Source organism: Neophocaena asiaeorientalis, unplaced genomic scaffold (genome assembly GCF_003031525.2).
Source record: "Neophocaena asiaeorientalis asiaeorientalis breed wild unplaced genomic scaffold, Neophocaena_asiaeorientalis_V1.1 scaffold78, whole genome shotgun sequence".
NCBI classification, from domain to species: domain Eukaryota; kingdom Metazoa; phylum Chordata; class Mammalia; order Artiodactyla; family Phocoenidae; genus Neophocaena; species Neophocaena asiaeorientalis.
This window is the reverse complement of record NW_020175018.1, coordinates 11,982,268-12,000,356: the sequence shown is the minus strand read 5'-3', so window position 1 is coordinate 12,000,356 and position 18,089 is coordinate 11,982,268. Positions and strand designations below refer to the sequence as shown.

General features: G+C 52.5%; 2 protein-coding genes across 17 annotated transcripts in view; one reads left to right on the top strand and one right to left on the bottom strand.

Moving 5' to 3' along the window:
- Window positions 1-6,850, top strand: part of ANGPTL2 (angiopoietin like 2) — a 34,183-nt gene extending 27,333 nt beyond the window's left edge. The window contains exons 4-6 of the mRNA XM_024762180.1: window positions 740-933; window positions 2,524-2,794; window positions 5,043-6,850. Of these exons, the coding sequence (XP_024617948.1) occupies window positions 740-933; window positions 2,524-2,794; window positions 5,043-5,242 (665 nt within the window). The 3' untranslated portion in view covers window positions 5,243-6,850. The remainder of the gene's footprint in view (window positions 1-739; window positions 934-2,523; window positions 2,795-5,042) is intronic.
- The window catches only part of RALGPS1 (Ral GEF with PH domain and SH3 binding motif 1), a 273,494-nt gene that overhangs the window by 123,703 nt on the left and 131,702 nt on the right, over window positions 1-18,089 (bottom strand). The window lies entirely within an intron of this gene.

Below are 18,089 nucleotides of genomic sequence, written 5' to 3'. Positions count from 1 at the left end.
CTAGACACCATCCTTTGAGCGCATGGACCTCAAAACATGGGCTCTGAGCACCTGGCCCTCGGTGAGCCTCCTTTGGAAAATACAGATGGAGCTGAACAGAAATTTGGTCCCCGCTAAAGGTCTTTGGAGGCCAGCATCTGAATCCCAGAAATATCCCGAAACCTCTGGCTACAGATTCTGGGCATTGTTTGGGCCCCTGTGACCCCCATGGAAGTTCACTTACTAAAAACTGCAACGACTGTCACCAAGCACCGTCGCGGGCGTGGAGTCAGCCGTGCTGGGAGGGGCAGCGAGCCCGGCTCACTGACCGGGCAGAGCCCGCTCGGTGCTGACGGACGCTGCTGTCTCTCAGCAGGCTCACATCTCTTTTTGCCAATATAACCAACTTAAAAGAAAAAATCACTCCAGGAACTGCACACAAATGATCCAAGCAATCCTTACAGCCCCAATGAGGTAAACATGATCTCCCTTCTACAAACTGGGGAAACCGAGAGCTTGGAGAGGTAAGGAAGCTCCGCCAAATCACACCACAGGGGAGTCAGGGGTGAAAGTGCGCCCAGACCCCTAGCCCTGGGCTACCCAAATCAGGCCCCTCACCCTGCAGGTCTGTGGCTTCGAGCTGGAGTCCTGCCCGAGGCCGTGCCACGCGGGTCGCAGCCAGGGGTGAGGGGAGAGGAGGACGTGGCTCGGCGGCCAGGCAGCAGGGAGGTCTGTGACGGCCGCACACCTGTGTCCCCAGGCCCGTGGAGAGACTGCCTGCAGGCCCTGGAGGATGGTCATGACACCAGCTCCATCTACCTGGTGAAGCCAGAGAACACCAACCGCCTCATGCAGGTGTGGTGCGACCAGAGGCATGACCCCGGGGGCTGGACCGTCATCCAGAGGCGCCTGGACGGCTCGGTCAACTTCTTCCGAAACTGGGAGACGTACAAGGTGAGGACTGCCCACCTGAGTGCCAGGGCCCTCGGAAGGAGGTGCCTGCTGCCTGTCAGGGCCTGTGTGGCCCAAGGGAGGAGGACACTGACAGGGCCATTTCTGCAAACCCACCAGGGTGGGGGGGACCAGCCGCTCCTTCGCTGCCCCACTAGCAACTGTGGCAGGACAGAGACAGGGGTTCAGACCACAAAAGCCCCACGAATGGGGTGGGAATTTCAAAATGCTGGGGTGCAGTAGCCCCTCACCCCAGCCAGGTGTGGGGAGCACCTTGGTCCCAGCTGGGGCTCTCAAGGGGAAGACCTGTCCTCACAGCCCAGAAGGGGCAAGTCCTAAGGCTCCCAAGCCCCGGGAAAATCTCCCACATAGCCCGTTTTGGGGAACTGTGGGAATACTTGGGTCCTAATTCCAGGGCTCATCCTCTGGGCTCCCAATTCCTGGGAAGTTGAATGCTCTTCCTTGTAGAAGGAAAGGCTGCAAGGGCTCCACCCACCCAACACCCATCTCGCTCCTCTGAACAAAGAAGTGGTACCGAGGACGCGAGGGCAGCTGAGTTCACTGACACCTGCCACACGCCAGGCGCAGCGCTGGGTGCTTCCGTTCATTACCTCCTTTGCTCTCACATCAACCCCAGGAGGAAGAGACTGGTCTGGACCCAGTTTACAGATGAAAAGGTGGCACAGTCAGGAAGGGGGAGAGCAGTAAATACAGCCTAGGCCTCTGACACCTGCAAAGCCGACAAACTCCCTGGACCACGACACCCACACGTGGCTTTGCCATGCCCCGGTCCTGTCCTGCTTGCCCTCCAACCCACCTCGCCCTCAGGCACTCTGGGACACTGGGCCTCCCCAGGCCTCAGTCCACCCACTCTAGGGAGGATAATGATAGTACCTAGTTCACAGAGTTGGCATGAGGGTTAATAAAATGACCTACGGAAAGTTTTGCCAACAGTGCCAATATACCGTAAGTACTAACTAAATACTAGCTATTATTATCATTAATGAATCCACCTATTTTTCAAGACTTCAAGTGGCCACCACTCGGCTGATGACACCCAAAAATACTTGGAAAAACTATAACAAATCCCCTGGATTCTAGACCTAGGAGGGTGTTCAGGTGGATGTGGCATGCCTTTGTCACAGCTCACACCTGTGCATTAGTTTACATGGGACCCTCACACACAGCCCCTTCCCAGAGAAGGGAACAGAAGCTCAGAGAAGGTAAGGGAATTGTCCAAGGAACTCATGTTGCATGCCTACTGTGTGCTAGGCTCTTAATTTACCATATTACGTGTGTCCTTATAGCAACCCTGCAGGGAAGGTAACATAGCGTCTCCCACGTTCACACGATGACTAGCATGAAACAGGCACTCTCTAAATAGTCTTGAGTGTTGCATGACTGAGGCTCAGACAGGCAAAGTGACTCATCAAGTGACAGCCAGGTTGGGGGAGTGGGGAATTAAATGCAGGCCTGCCTTCTGCTCTGCCTGTTTCCAGGCCTCTCTGTCTGGCGCTGAGCAGCTGACAGCCGGGCCCTGCTGGCTGAGTGCACTACATATTCCTCACTAATGCTTGCCCACGTTTTCCCCAGCAAGGGTTTGGGAACATCGACGGCGAGTACTGGCTGGGCCTGGAGAACATTTACTGGCTGACGAACCAAGGCAACTACAAATTGCTGGTGACCATGGAAGACTGGTCTGGCCGCAAGGTCTTTGCAGAATATGCCAGCTTCCGCCTGGAGCCTGAGAGCGAGTATTATAAGCTGCGGTTGGGGCGCTACCATGGCAACGCCGGTGACTCCTTTACCTGGCACAATGGCAAGCAGTTCACCACCCTGGACAGAGACCATGATGTCTACACAGGTAGGACCGGGGGAGTCACACCCAGGTGCAGGGCAGGGGAAAGAGGTCAGTCAAAGCCGAGACTGACTCCCAGGCCTGAGAACAGGAAGATCCCAGGGCCCAGCTGCCCAACCCTGCTCCCATCCCCTGAAGGCCCACTCCTTTGCCCTCTGCCCACAGATCCCCTTCGCAAGGCTGGGTCACCGTGGCATTTACAAAAAGGGGAAGGTAAAGAGGTGCACAAATTACATATCTGAGGGCCACTCTAGGCCAAGCTGGACATTGTACTGGGCTGTGCACTGCATCACCCCCTGCCTGAGGCACTGGGTGTCACGGCCACATGTCCCCATGTTACACCCTGGCTAACAATGCTGCCCCACCTCCTACATGCCTGTGCCTTCTCTGGGCCCGTTTCCACATCTGGAAATAAGGACATACCTACATAGCGGGGTGGTGAGAAGGTGAGAATGTACCTGAAGTGCTCTGTCTGGGACTTGGCGGAGTCAGGCTCTGAGTGGGTGCAGTCTCTAGTGTGTACTGACAATGCAGTGCTATGGGAAGCTATGAGAGGAAACCAGGTATGAGAGATGAAACGACCTGTCCAAGATTACATGCCTCAAGTCCAGGTCTTTATTAAACAAAAAAACAAGGGAAAAAACAAAAAACTGTAAGGAACACACACAGTCCAACCCTGAGTCCAGACATCAACCCCCCACATTCATCTCAAGGCTCCACACCTCAATTCCTTGAGATGAGGGCCCCTGGGCCCTCGCTGGCTGGTCCCTGGGGAGCCAAGCCCGCCTCCAGGCCAAGGCTGTTTTCATGGGCAAAGCCAGCCTCCTCCTGCCCCAGCTCCCCGATAGGTCCCACTCTAAAGGCCACAGCCTCCCCTTTGAGGACTGTCCCAGGAACCACCTGCACTTCCTTGGCAAGCCCGGCTGCCTACATCCTGAGGACGGATCCCCACTCCAGGTCACCGACACCTCTACCTAGGGTCAGCAGTGCAGAACTGACCCTGCTGCAGGGGCCCCGAGGAGGCAGAGTGCCGTCTGAGGCCGGGGCTGCCAAGGCTTCCGGAAGAGCAGGGCAGGAAGATGACCCTCATCAGAACTGTCAGACTCTGGGGACAGAGAGGCTGGTTACAGCATTTCTTGAGGGCCGTTATGGGGAGCAGGGAGCAGACTGTTCTGCGACCCCAACTGTCAGGCCTGTCCAGCAGCAGGGTCAGTGGACGTGAGGCAGTGAGCTCCCTGGCCCTGGAGGCATGAGAGGCAAGCTCAGGCGGAGCGTCCACTGGCTGATGGGAGGCTGGCTGTGGCGCGCCGAGGGTTCTGCCCTCCAAATCTGATGCTGCCACTTGGACCTCGTGGCCTCGGGTCATGGCCCAGAGGGGCCAGAGAAAAACTCTGGGAAAACGTGGGCTGCTGGGGCTCTGGGGGGTGCCTGGGGCTGAGTCTCCTCTCGGCTTTCTGCCTCAGCCGGCCTGTTCCCTCCTCACCTCGCCCCAAGGCCTCTCCCGGAGCAGAGCTGCCCGCCCCATCGGGCCCCCAAACCCACAAACTTGACCGGGCAGCCCTTCCCCTGAGTGGGGTCTCTCCCTGGGCCTGACAATGTCTTACCCCTCCCTCCTGGTAAGGGCGATGCCCCTGCACGCCCGCTTGTACCTTGCCCACACTTTTACTGTTGTTCCGACTGTTGTTCCGAACTGCTTGTCCTTGGCAGCAAAATCCAGCATGATATGATAGTGCCAGAAACTTTATGAAAAGATCTTGCTTTTGTGGAAAAAAAAAATTGTTTTTGGCTGGAATACAGGCTTGGGAGGAAAAGAGGAACATTTCATCTTAAACACTTCCTTTGTCATTCTATAAAGACTCTTGATCTAATAGCTTCAGCTCTTAAAAAACATTCCTAAGAAAAACTGGCCCTCTACCCGCCCACCTCAGGTCATTTCTGTTTTCCTCCCCGGTGCCTGCTCTGCAGCGAGCCCTGGGCTAATCCGTGGCCTCCTTCGGGTCCCACACGGGTCCCGTACTGTGCAGGGGCAGAACAGTCATCCTTATTTTACCACGAGAGTTCAGTGGCTCAACAAGGTTAAGTTGCCCAAGATCACAGAGCTCGTTAGTCAGCAGGCAGGTCTGAGGCCCCGTCCCCTCTCAGGCACCCTTGGTCCAAATGCCTCCGCAGGGGGTCCCTCGGAAGCCCCCCGAGCAGACGGTGGACACGGGTAGAACCTCCTCCCTGAGACCTTCTCGCTCTTTCTCTCCTGTAGGCAACTGTGCCCACTACCAGAAGGGCGGCTGGTGGTATAATGCCTGTGCCCACTCCAACCTCAACGGGGTCTGGTACCGCGGGGGCCACTACCGGAGCCGCTACCAGGATGGAGTCTACTGGGCTGAGTTCCGAGGAGGCTCCTACTCTCTCAAGAAGGTGGTAATGATGATCCGGCCGAACCCCAACACCTTCCACTAGGCTGGCCCCCCTCCTGACCCCTCGTGGCCGCCAGGAGCCTGCCCGGCTGTGCTGGCCCAGCCCAGAGAGCGCCTCCTTCCAGTTCACCTCAGGACTGGGAGGACTGCGATGCTGGACTATGATTTCCCAAGTCACTGTGGCAGACAATACAACTGAATCCAAGCGGTATTCTCTGTTGCTACTACTCTTCTCCACATCGGACAGCCCCTCGTGTTTCCAGACAGGACAGGACGGCAGACAAGTCTTTCCTTAAATAAATTAAGCCCCAGCAATAAAAACACAACTGCAAAACACCTTCATAATACACACGTGTGTGAGCCGACCTTGTGCACTTATGTGTATACCACGTATATATGCATTTAGATATATACACGTGGCGTATATCTAGATACATATATAGGTTTGCCTTATATACCTAAATACATGTATATTCAATTCTCAGATGCTGAGGCTGTTAACAACAGCTCTGCTCTTAGGAGAAGAGCAGTTCATTCATGTTGTATTACTTGAGTCTAAGGGCAGATCACAGACTGTGTAGCTCTCATTCAAAGAACAATCCTTGGCGTCCACAGGCCTGGATTCTTCCAGGACTGTCTACAGTACTATTCTCTCACATAGGGGTTCTCAACTTCCTTGCTTAAGATCCCCCTTGGCACCTAACCCAATTTCAAAACCCCCATCCCTCTTTATTTCTGTACTTCTCCTCATTCTCAGGACTTTTCACCGCCCACCCATCCACCCACCTATCCATGTATTCAATGCCATTCAATTAAGTGCCTTCCATGCTCCAGTCCCCCGCCACTTGTGTTCCAGGCACCTTTTCTGCTCTTCTCTATTCCTTGCCTACTTACTCCTCACCTTTTCTGTACCCCTGTGCTTTCTTTCCAGGCAACATTCCTTAGCCTCTGAGTAGGAAAGCATGGACTCCACGTGGTCAGGAAAGGGAAAGTCAGGCCCAAAAGCTAACTCTCAGCCACAAGGACAATGGTATTTGTAGTCTCATATTTTCCAGTCACAGTTTAGCCTCCCTGTCATTTTAACCTTCACAGAAATAATAACCTACCTTGCCAGCAGATATTCGATTGAAGAGAAGTCATCATCCAATCGTTGGGGGCCCCAAATGGCTACATACCAAAGGTCCCATGCTCTCAGGCCAACTAGTGTCCACATCTCATCTCCAAACTACACTTCCCCGGAGATCAAGCACCACAAAAATGAGAACTAGCCACTCGTCGTGAGTTACTGAATAACCAGGGGCCACGGAGCCCTGGGTCAGCGCATCACAGTGGGGCGGCTTTCTTAGTCCTGTTAGCCACGGAGCATCAGGCTCGGTACTACCGGGACTCTTGCCAAGCAGGGAGCAAGGGATGAACAAGAAGATGAGACCCTCCTAGAGGGCACGTGGGTCGGGGTGGGAGAGATGTTGGAACGTTCGGTACTGTCCACATCTGGCTGTGTGCCTATTACCTCAGCAGTCTCACAAAGTGTTCCATGTAGCATGTTTTGTGTATATAAAAGGGACGTGTTTTTTTTTTTTTTTAATATATTCTCAGATTATCCTTGTAATGACACATCTGCAATAAAAGCCATCAGTGCTATTTGGATGTATCTATACTGTGCGTTATTGTTTTAGAATGCCTTCCTGGGACCTCCGAAACCAGAGCCTCTTTGAGTAAAACCAGGAAGAGATTCATCCATGGAAATCAATTAAATCACACTTTCCCTATCCCTGGTTTCCAACTCTGCCCTGTGGAGTCCCACGACAGTACCTCAGGCCAAGATGGCTTCCTGGAGCCCCACCTCCTTATGTCTAGCTGCGTCCTGGATGTCTCTGCCAGACACAAGCAGTGCAGTCAACACCTGAAACACCTTTCCCCAGGTCTGGTCTCATTTCACCATCTACTCAATTGCTCCGGTGAGAAGCCAGGACTCCTCCCTCCCCCTGGCCAAGGTCGACCCACCCCTCCGTGCAAGGCCTCTTCTCTGCCTTGGTGTAGGCCTTCCTCCCCTCTCCCCTCGACCACAGCAACAGGCTCCCCACCAGACCAAGGAGCCCTGTGCCTCCACCTCCCTCGTCCCAATCCGACTTCCACACTAGCTGCCAGAACCACCTTCCTATAAAACAAATCTGTCGGTAGGGAAGGTGCCTCTGGGCCTGATGAGAAACGCCAAAACCATAAAGGAAAAGATGAAAGGATAGGACTAAAGAAAGTCCTGAATTTTTTGCCCTCTGAAAAACAAAACAGAATAAAACATGACTGAGATTGAAAGGCAAATATTAAACAAGAGAAAAGTATACGATTAATATTCATGCTACACCAAGAACTCTTTCAAATTAAGAAGAAAGATACAAACACTGTGATAGAAAACTTGGTAAAGCATACAAACACATTAGAAGACTCATAAACGGCCAGTAAACAAGAAAAGAGGCCAACCTCAGTAATCAGCAGAGTTGTACATTAAATCAAGCATAAACCATCACATGGTGCCTAGCAGACTGGCAAAGACGAAAAAATGTCAATCTCCACATTGACAAGGGAATGGAGAAATATGTACTCTATGCACTCTGGGCGGAAGTAAACACTGATTCAATAATTTTGAAGAGCGGTTTGGCAAGAGCAGTTTGGTATATATCAAAATTTAAAACGTACTTAAACCTCTGGACTCGCCAATCTCTCTTCTTAATGACAAAGTAATGCTGCCATATGAGAGCCTTTTCTAGCAAAGTTGTACTGTGGAGAGACTGATGTTTACTGAAGCCTACTACGTGCTTGGAATTGGACTTGTGTCTTCTTACATAACCTCACGGCAGCCTGTGTAGGAGGGACTGTTCCCCTCACTTCACAGAAGGGGAGAAAGTGAGGCTCACAGCCAGACTGCTGGTAAAATGCCCCAGCAGGAGTTAGTCCAGAAGGTTCTAGATGTCAAGCACTAAGAGTTCTCATCTCCCTTCTCCCAAGTGCCTAGTCAGTGTTGGGGGTCATAGTGGAATCTGGACACTACTAGGTGTCCTCAACCTCGGCTCAGACCACACCTACCCCCTCCCATACCTGGAGTCGGGTGTGTGGGATGCAAGGATTGACGGCAAAGGAAAATAGGGCCCAACCTCACCAGTCACTGGTCTTATGTCCAAACCCCAAAGCAGAGAGCTCTGGAAAGCCACACTAGACAAGGGGGAGCAACCCTTTACTAAACTAGCTGGGAACCAAACAAAAGCAGGGCCTGACGCCACTGGTTCTCCAACCCCACACACCCTGATACCCAAACCTGGGTCTTGGTCAAATCATACCCCAGCTATATGGAAGGAGAGGGAGGCATAAGCCCATCAGAGATGTGGAACCCACTCTCCCTGAAGTAAAATGGAGGAAGGGGAGCAAGTTTACCAAACCAACAGCATCAAAGAAGAGAACAGGGAGACGAGAGGGCTGTGCTCAGGCGCCACGCCTGGTGCCCAGGGAGTCGCCCCCCTGCCGGCAAACAGCACTCGGCACAACCAACGCACATCAACAGTCCTCCTCGCCCATCCCGCCTGGGGACTTCTAAGGCCTACAGTCATAGGGGTCCTACTGTTACTAAGGTCTCCATGGTGAGTGCCTCTGCAGACCCAGAAGGAAGTCAGTGACACCTTGATCAGTGGAGGGCACCCACCTGCTGGGCTCGTGTGCAGAACACGGCAGGGAGACAGAGATGTTCCCCAAGCAAGTGACACTGAACAGGGCCCCCTCCCCCCGAATCTTGCCAATCTGATCCAGATTGAAAGAGAAACCTTTGAACTACTGCAAACACTGGGGATGGGAACCCATGATGTTCATACTCCGCAGATGCTCTCTGGGAGCTCAAGGGGTCCCCCCGATCTCCCAAGAGCACCTCATCTGCTTTATACAGTCTGGTAAAAACTCTCAGTTACAGTAAAGGAAAGCTAGAAAACTGGATTAAACAAAAAAAGGAACATTTTAAGTGTAACAAAATGTTAAACAGGCACTCTTTCAGCCTCGGTTTTTTTCGAGTCTCGAAAGGCTAAGGACAAAATCATAACTGATAAGAGCTCCCACGTTATGGACCAAAAGGTGCAAGACCCTCCTTGCAAGGGGGAGGCCCCAAACTGGCTCTGCAGCATTAGCTGGTTGCCCACCTGCAGCCTGTGTAAGAGGCGCAGAAAAAGTATCCCGGGGTGGGGGGATGACTCGTCCCCATGATATGCTCCCCCCTGCCACCACAGGGAGGGTAGGTGTTCCCCTTCCTTCAATCAGTGAGAGGAGCTTCCAGGGACCATTCCAAGAGTCTAGCACTACCATCTGACTCACACCTCAAGTCTGCAGACCAGACGTGGAGAGCAGTAAGAAACGGGTACTGCGCTGGGAGCAAAGGGCAAGCCCACCGATGGGGGCGGGGAGGCAAGGACACAGTTCCTAGGTACCAGAGGGCAGCCTGGATGGTGAGGAGGGGTGGTGCATGAGACCCAGGAGCCAAGGAAGGGCCATAAGTGGTCGGCTAGAGGAGAAGCACTGCCCCATGGAGGGAGCTGAGTCAGAGGTGCCCCGAAGGGAAATTCTGAAGAAGCGGCAACAAAGAGGGAGAAAAGACAGGAAGAGGGAAAAGACAGCGTGGGTACTCTGGGCAGCTGGCATACCCAAGGGTGCCAGCTCTGGGTCCCGACTGAACAGGCCACATCAGAGGGGCCCTTGCCTCTCCCTTGTCTGTCTCGTCTGTTCCAACCCCAAGGGCCACAAAGCTCTGTGGACCAGGAGGGAGGCAATAGAACTGCGGGGTCTGGTGGAGGCACCCAAGCATGTGCCCTCCCCCACCCCAGGCCTCCAGCAGGACCGGCTGTAGGAGTCCAGACTTCGGACTCCTACACTGGATGGTCTGGAGTGACGTGACTATCAACAGCAGAGAGACTTCGGGGCCCGCTAAGTTCTCAGCATTGACTGGGAAAAGAACGAATCCACAGAGTAGGCTGGAAAGGACACTGCGGAAAAATAAAGTTGGTTTCTTCTTACACCTGACTGGGTCCAGCTCATTTAATAAGCTGGTTACATAAGGACATGAGGTATCTCCCGGAGTCCATGAGCAGGGACACAGCTGGGCCTCACAAGGACCAGGAACCAGAAACTGCCTGGAAAGCCTTCAAGAGGCCAGGAATCCACTCTCTCAGCCTCTCTCTCTGTCCTTTCCCTTTCCCTTGCCTGCAGGGTCTCTCTCTGTTTCTTGTGCATGGATCAGCTTTTCCCAGCATGGAATTTCTGAGCTCACATGTCCTCCTGGTCTGAGTGCCAGCAAAGACCTGAAGAGTCTCTCCTCACAGCCAACTCCCAGCCAGAGGACCCACTGGCCCACTCGGGTTGGGTGTCCTCACTCTTATCGACTGGGCTCCGAGCAGAGCTGGTGGAAGGAACGCGGCTGCTGGAGCTCAAGGCTGTGGAAGGCATGGGGGAAGTTCCCACGGTCCCAGCTGAGCAGGGGTCAAGGCTGGCTCTATATCCAGAAAGGTGTCTGGACTATACTCCAGCTGTTGTTGGTCCCCATCCTCTCTGGAGACCGTATTTTGCCAACTAGGTGGATACTGTCCCATTACTCGTTAGATCACGTCCTATTCCCCAGCCCCTCCCCTGCGGACTCCTGCCCTCCCAGGCTCAGCTGTGTCACTAAACACGACTGACACACGGCTGTGCCCAGAGGGGCTCTTACTGCCCTTCCTGGATACGCCGGGTTTCTCAATAGTTTTCGTAGATATAGGAGGCAACAAGTTCCCCACTGCTGGGCTCTTCCAGGCAGTATTTGCTCTGGATAACACTCATACCACCCACAATCTATAGGCGCTGTCCATGTGCCAGGCACCATGTGTGTCTCTTTAAACTCTCACAACCACCCTGTGAGGTGGGTTCTACAACTACCCAACCTTCGACGTAACAGAAATTGAGGCTCAGAGTTGTACGTGACATGCAGCCTGAGATGCTCAGGATTTGAGCTCGAGTCTGACTCCTGAGCTCCTGCCTCTGCAGGATTAGATCACTGTCCCCAGTGATGAAATGAAATGACTAAGGCTCCTCTCTCACCCCATCAGCACTTCCTAGTACGTCTGAGAATCATGCAGCATGGAGCCTGCTGCCCACAGAAGTGGGTGTGTGAGCTGGCCAGCCAGCCTACCTGTGCAGAAGCAGCTGGATGGACAGTAGGTCCCCAGGTGTCAGGAAGTCAGTCCAGGGCTGTTTGCCCAATTTATCTCAGAGCTGAGGGCACAGAACAATAGGGGACAGTGATGGAGAATATCTCTCAGCTTCTTGGGGCTCACAACCCTTTGCCAGGGCTAAAGTGGCTGGGCCCTGCCTCTCTCCCTTCCTCTTGGAGGACAATCTACAGACCAAGCGCCGCCCTTTGGCACTAGGAGTGTCCTGCTTGTGGCTGGTCTGGCTGTCACCTCATGTACCAATTCTATCTTGTCCAAGCCTTGGTCTGCACTATCTGGTAACTGGGTCCCTGTTGTGTTGGCTTATCTCCCATTTCCATGCCTTCGGGACAGGGGTTTGCTTGGCTAGTCTCTCTCAGATCCTGCAGTCAGGCATGAACCAGCTCTAGCCTGGGATTCCACCCCTTGTGGACACGTGCCTTGGTACCTACAATCACTGGGACACTCCTGACCTGGGGTATCCTGGGTCAGCTCACCCAAACATGGGAACTCAGACACAGATAATCCCTCCCAGCCGTGCAGCCTTCCCAAAGCCCTTCCACACGCAGCACCTCCCCACTGCTCGCCGACGGTCATGATAAATCCATCTCCATGGGCGGGTCAGGGGTGCTTCCTTCCCGCTGCTGCGGTACATGTACCCTCCTAAAGCTGAGGGACATCTCACATTAGGACAGTTCGCTGGGCAAGGGTGGACAGGCCACATTCGCCCTGACCCTTAGCAGAGCTGGGAGTGGCCCAGAACCCACAAGGGTAGCTAACAGAGCAAATGGGATTAGAATTGCCTTCCGGAGCAGTGCGACGACAGAGGCCAACGCCCTAGTCATCTGGAAGAGCGGAAAGAATTAGAGGAAGCACACAGCCTCCCTGGAGCCCAGAAAGCTGACAGAGCCCGAGGTGAGTGTGCCGGGCATCGGCTCCTCTCCACAGGAACCCGACAGCCAGGGCAGTGCAGGGCTGTGCTGGGGACGCGGGGAGAGGAATTAAGGACAGACATTCAGGATGCAGACGCAGGAAGCAGGGGCAGCTGAGCAGCTGGGTGGGAGGTCTGAAGGCCTGGCTGCCTAGCCCAGGCCCAGGGAGCACGGGCTCGAAGTGGGAAGCAGCTTCTTTGTCAAGAGCACAAAGAACTAGTGGGTAGCGAAATGTGTATTAAAACCAGAGGCCATCTTTCACCTGTCGTTTCATTATAAGAAACTGGTTGGTAATGGCTAGCACTGGTGAGAGCAGAGAAGACAGGCAGGCTGGCATGCGTGGGTGGGAGTGGAACTGTAACCCAGGAAGTGGGTTCCCCAGCAGCAGTGACCAAAAAGAAAGTTGCACGTCACCTCTGCCCAGCAATTCCACTTATAGCTCTTGGTGTTTCTGAAACACTCTGGCAGGTGAGTAAAGATACAAGTAAAAAGGTGTTCTCCACTGCACCACCCGTCCAAGGGAAAAAGTAGAAACAACCTAAGCATTTATCAATTGGGGCTAAACAAATCAACGTACATCCAGGCCCCGTCCAACAAGGCGCCACGTGGCCACGGGTGCCACGGAGCCACTTGGAAGAATGAAGGAGTTCTGTACCTGCTGCCACTGAACAGTACCCACCATACTTCGAGTGGAACAAAAAGTAAGGTGCAAAACAAACTGTCTACCCAAAGGTTCCCATTTTGGTTAAAAAGCACGAGACTCTTCGCACACCCCCATGTGCACTGATACTTCTCCGTGTGGATTCAAGTGCCTGGAAGGACACACCCAACCTGCCAACACTGTCTGCCTCTGAGAAGTAGGAGGGGAGGAAGGGGATTTTCACTTTCTACTTTACAGACTTTCTAGTGTGAGTTTTACAACAAACAATGTGTTACTTTTGTCATTTTAAGAGTTTTTAAAAGATGAATGGGAGTTGAATGGCACTGCTGGGCACAGCCTTTCTGGCCGCAGGAAGCGGAGATCTTCCGGCCCCCCCCTTGAACAGGCACTCCTGGGCCCCTAAAGCCCTGGACGACTTACACTCTAGGCCTTTCTGAGGGTAACTTCCTGGGACCTTTCAGGCTCTAATCAGCTTGTCCCCAGGCACCTTCCTTCCTCACAGAGCTGCCAGAATTCATCTCCTCTCCATGTGGCAACTGCCCCCTCTGCCCTAGAAGATTTCCTTCCCTCAAAATTAGCTTCTAATTTTGGGACCCAGCACTTCCTGCTGCCCCAGAGATCAATCTGACAGTCTTTTTTTTTTTAATTAAGGAGGTTTTTTTAATGATAAATATTTTACAGAAAATAATTACTCCGTACAGGGTATTATCTGGAGTTCATTACATGGAATAATTTATTTGCTCTTTACAGCAACCCCATGAGGCAGATCCTGTGATTATTCCCATTTTAAAGACAATGAAGTAACATTTCCAAGAGGACTCGGCTCATTAGCAGTGGAGTCAGGATCTGAAAGAACGCAGTTTGCCTCCTCAACTACTCTGACATGTTGTCTCTGAGAAGTAAACAGAAAATAACACACATCTGAGGAATCTTGTCATCAACGGCTTGTCCTGGATTTATGGGTTCATAGAGTCCTCTCCGTAAATAGTCAAGGGCAGGTAGGAAGTAATTCCTCCCTTTTGGCCCCTAGATTAGTCCCTTGTTCTAGACATCAGCTCGGCACCCATTGCCAGGGGTACATACCTCCATCTCTACCAGTAGAAGCCCAGGCCCTAGAGACTGAAGACCAGAGAGAGAGAGAAAAGGAGTCCTTTCCTCCCTACAGTCTGCTCTCTAGAGTCTGGAGTTTAGCCTGAGGCATCTGCTCTGTCTGGAGATTGTCAACAGCACTTATGTCCTTTTTCCATGTTGGCCCTACCTCCACAAGGGAGCAGGTCACAGCTCTGGATTTCCATCAATAAAGCAAACCCAAAATAGATACAGGAATTGGACACTTGTCCATTGCGTAGGTTGCTATGTGGGGCGGTTGGGAATCTCCTGATTTGTCTAGGTAGAACTCACCTCTGTCTGCCTGTCTGTCTGTCTGTCTCTAGCCCCAACTGTAACCTGCTCCTGATTCCATCATGGTGCCCGCTGTAGTCTCCTGCAGCAAGTCTGTAGGCACCTTGGGGACAGTGATTTGCCCTCTGCTTCTTTGGCACCTCTCATTTTCCCATGGTGGGTTCATATAAAATACGTGTGCAATGGATGAATGAGTGAATGAGTAAGCTTAATATATTTCAATACTATTTTTAACATCCAGAATCTGACAGTCTTTTGTGTGTTGAGTTTTACAGCTGATTTTGTTCCAATACAGATGGGGCAACAAAGTAACATATGTGGGTTAGTGATAAAGTTGGTGCAATGCACTAGTTATCCATTGCTGTGTGACAACCTACCTCCAAATTTAGCACCTCACGATAAACATTTACCGTCTTGCAGCTCCGTGGGTCAGGAGTTTGGGTGCGTTTTAGCTGGGCATCTCTGGCTTAAGGTGTCTCATGAGATGACAGTCGTGGAGGGGCTGCGGCCTCCTTTGAAGGCTCCACTCAGGCACAATCTGCTTCCAAGTTCACTCACGTGGCTATCGGCAGGCCTCACACCCTCACCACACAGGCCTCGCCAGAGGACAGCCAAACACACGGCTGCTGGGTTCCCCCAGGATGCGTGAGCCAAGAAAGAGTGAGACGACAGCAACACCCAACAGAGAAGCAGTCTTTTTATAATCGAATCCCGGAGTGACATCCCATTATTTCTGTCATATAGGATTTGTTAGAAGCAAGTCAGTATGTTCTGCCCATGTTCCAGGGGAAGGGAGTACATGAGGGATTGTCGGGGGCCAGCTTAGAAGCTATCTACCACATGAAATCTTCCAGATTCTCAGGGCCATCATCCTAACTCTTTCCAAAAGAGACGTCCCAATGGCCCCGCGTTATTCCTGCGGCTGGAGAAACTCTAGCCTTTCCTCTATCCCTAATCCTTCTCTTCTTTAGGGCTGGCTGACCCTGGGAAGGCCCTCCTTCTCCCACCTTGAGCCCCTGTACCACACAGGAGGGCCCTGGAGACATTCCTCTCTTCAGCCCACTGTCTGGTTTCCCCAGAGGGTAAAGGTCTGTTAGCAGGAACATTTGGCATGATCTGAGGTTAGTGGTGGGGCTCTGGGGTCGCAGCACTACAATGTGGCAGTAGTAAGTGGTGAAACTTTTAACAAGTCTTATTAAGCCTCTGCAACTGTGACATAAGTTAAAAATAGTGCCTTCCTCAGAGGAAGGAGTGTTGGGAGGATTAAATGAGATCATGAGTGTAAAGCGCTAGGTGTGGGGCCTGTTGTGTGGTGGAAGAAGTAAATGTGAGTGCTGGTCGTTTTTATTATCGTCAGCTTCTAATTAGAAGTCCAAAGACTAAAGGTCAAAGAGGAGCAGTTGTCTGATGACTCCACAGATTCCTGCTATGGAAACACACCTTCACTTGCACAAAATGGGCTCATGCTCTCATCTCCTTTCCGGGGTTCAGACAAAACTGCTCGACCCAGAGAAAGGCTGACTGCAGGTCCTCCCTGTGCCCCAAAAGGGACGAATGTGACCAGCTGCTCAGATCTGGGCAGCAAAGCCTGAAGGAAAGAAACCTCTCCCCCAGCGTGTTTTCCTCCCATGCTGCTTCTCTCCACGGAGACAGATGTTAAATGGAGGATGAATAAGTTAAGGCAGGGTGGAACCCCAGCCATGAGCATGAGGTCCTGAGTTAAACTTGGTGTCTGCCTGGCGTACAATGTTGGTAAGTCATAAGTGAAATAGTAGGGTTTTTTCATTCCCAAAATGGGGATTTTAATAACATCCACTGGCTTTTTGTGAAAATTGAGCAAGACTGTGAAGTCCCAGAGAAATGTGGATTTTAAGGTAACAAATCCTGAGACTGCAAAAGTAAAGGCAAAATTCTCTCTGGAAGGGAGAGATTTAAAACCATATGCAGCTGATGACTCAAAAAAATAATGGAAAAGGTTTCCTTCATTTGGGATGGGTTGTGTCTTTGTGATTATTCTGTTGATCGAGAAGCATGTTTGAGATGCATCAGAAGGTAGCTTTTCCCTGCTTGCTGGGCCCCAGAGGGGGCCTGGATCCTTCCTCTATCTGGAAAAGGAGAAACTTGATCAAAGGCTCTCCTGGGCTTGTTGCGCCCTGTAGCACGTGGCCATCGGGCAAAGAGGAGAAAGGCACGGCTCTGGGCTCCAGAAGTAGGCATTCCAGAACGCAGGCTTAAGCTTTTCTTTGTGGCACTGACATCCCCTTAGCCATCCCCGAGCTGTGCTTCCTGGCTAAGGAAGGAGGAGCCTGGGGCGTCCCTGGTGGCGCAGTGGTTAAGTATCCACCTGCCAATGCAGGACACACGGGTTCGAGCCCTGGTCCGGGAAGACCCCACATGCCGCAGAGCAATTAAGCCCACGCACCGCAACTACTGAGCCTGCACTCTAGAGCCTGCAAGCCACAACTACTGAAGCCGGCATGCCACAACTACTGAAGCCCATGCGTCTAGAGCCTGTGGTCCGCAACAAGAGAAGCCACCACAACAAGAAGCCTGCGCAATGCAACGAAGATTAGCCCCCGCTAGCAGCAATTAGAGAAAGCCCACATGCAGCAAAGAAGACCCAACACAGCCAAAAATAAAATAAATAAATTTATTTTTTAAAAAAGGGGGGGACTTCCCTGGTGGCGCAGTGGTTAAGAATCCGCCTGCCGATGCAGGGGACATGGGTTTGAACCCTGGTCCGGGAAGATCCCACATGCCGCGGAGCAACTAAGCCCATGCGCCACAACTCCTGAGCCTGTGCTCTAGAGCCCACGAGACACAGCTACTGAGCCTGCGCTCTAGAGCCCGCGAGCCACAACTACTGAGCCCGCGTGCCATGACTACTGAAGCCCGCACGCCTAGAGCCCATGCTCCACAACAAGAGAAGCCACCGACCGCAATAAGAAGCCCGCGCGCTGCAACGAAGAGTAGCCCCCGCTTGCTGCAACTAGAGAAAGCCCGTGTGCAGCAACGAAGACCCAACACAGCCATAAATAAATAAATTTATTAGAAAAAAAAGGAGGAGCCTGGCTCCACACAGGTCCATCTGGAGAGACTGGGTAGGAAAGCAGGAGATGACTGGAGGGAGGGATCAGGGTTTGTGGCCAGGCAGCTGGCTGAGGCACCAGAAACAACCAAGATGGATCTGTGGAACAAATGAGTATTCCTTGGGGATTCTTGGGAACACGTGGGGTGGGGAACTGAAGGGAAAAAAGGCTGAATTTCCTGCATGCGGAATGGAATTTTTTCAGTTGGGAGTTAAAGGAAAGAATTAGCCTTAATGCTGGCAAACTTGGGGACAGGTGGATAACACTGTGGTAACCCTAACTTGGGAGTCATCGGACCTTGGTCCTGGGGTGGTACAGGCCCCCACCAAAGGGGCAACCGCCCCTCTGATTCGGTTCTGGGAAGCAGAAGATCTGCCGGCATCCATCAGTTCAAGCCCTCCTGCCTTCTGGAGGGAGATCAAGAGAGCACGTGTCCGTGCCCTTTCATCTCTGCTCAAATGCGCACATCCTTCATTCTCAAAGCCCGGGCACAGGGAGATGCATGCGGCTCCAATCCGGTATGAGGGACATGCTCACTGATAATTGTGCTAGGTCTCTCCAAGGCTTTGCTCTAAAATGAACTGTTTTCAAAAGGCCT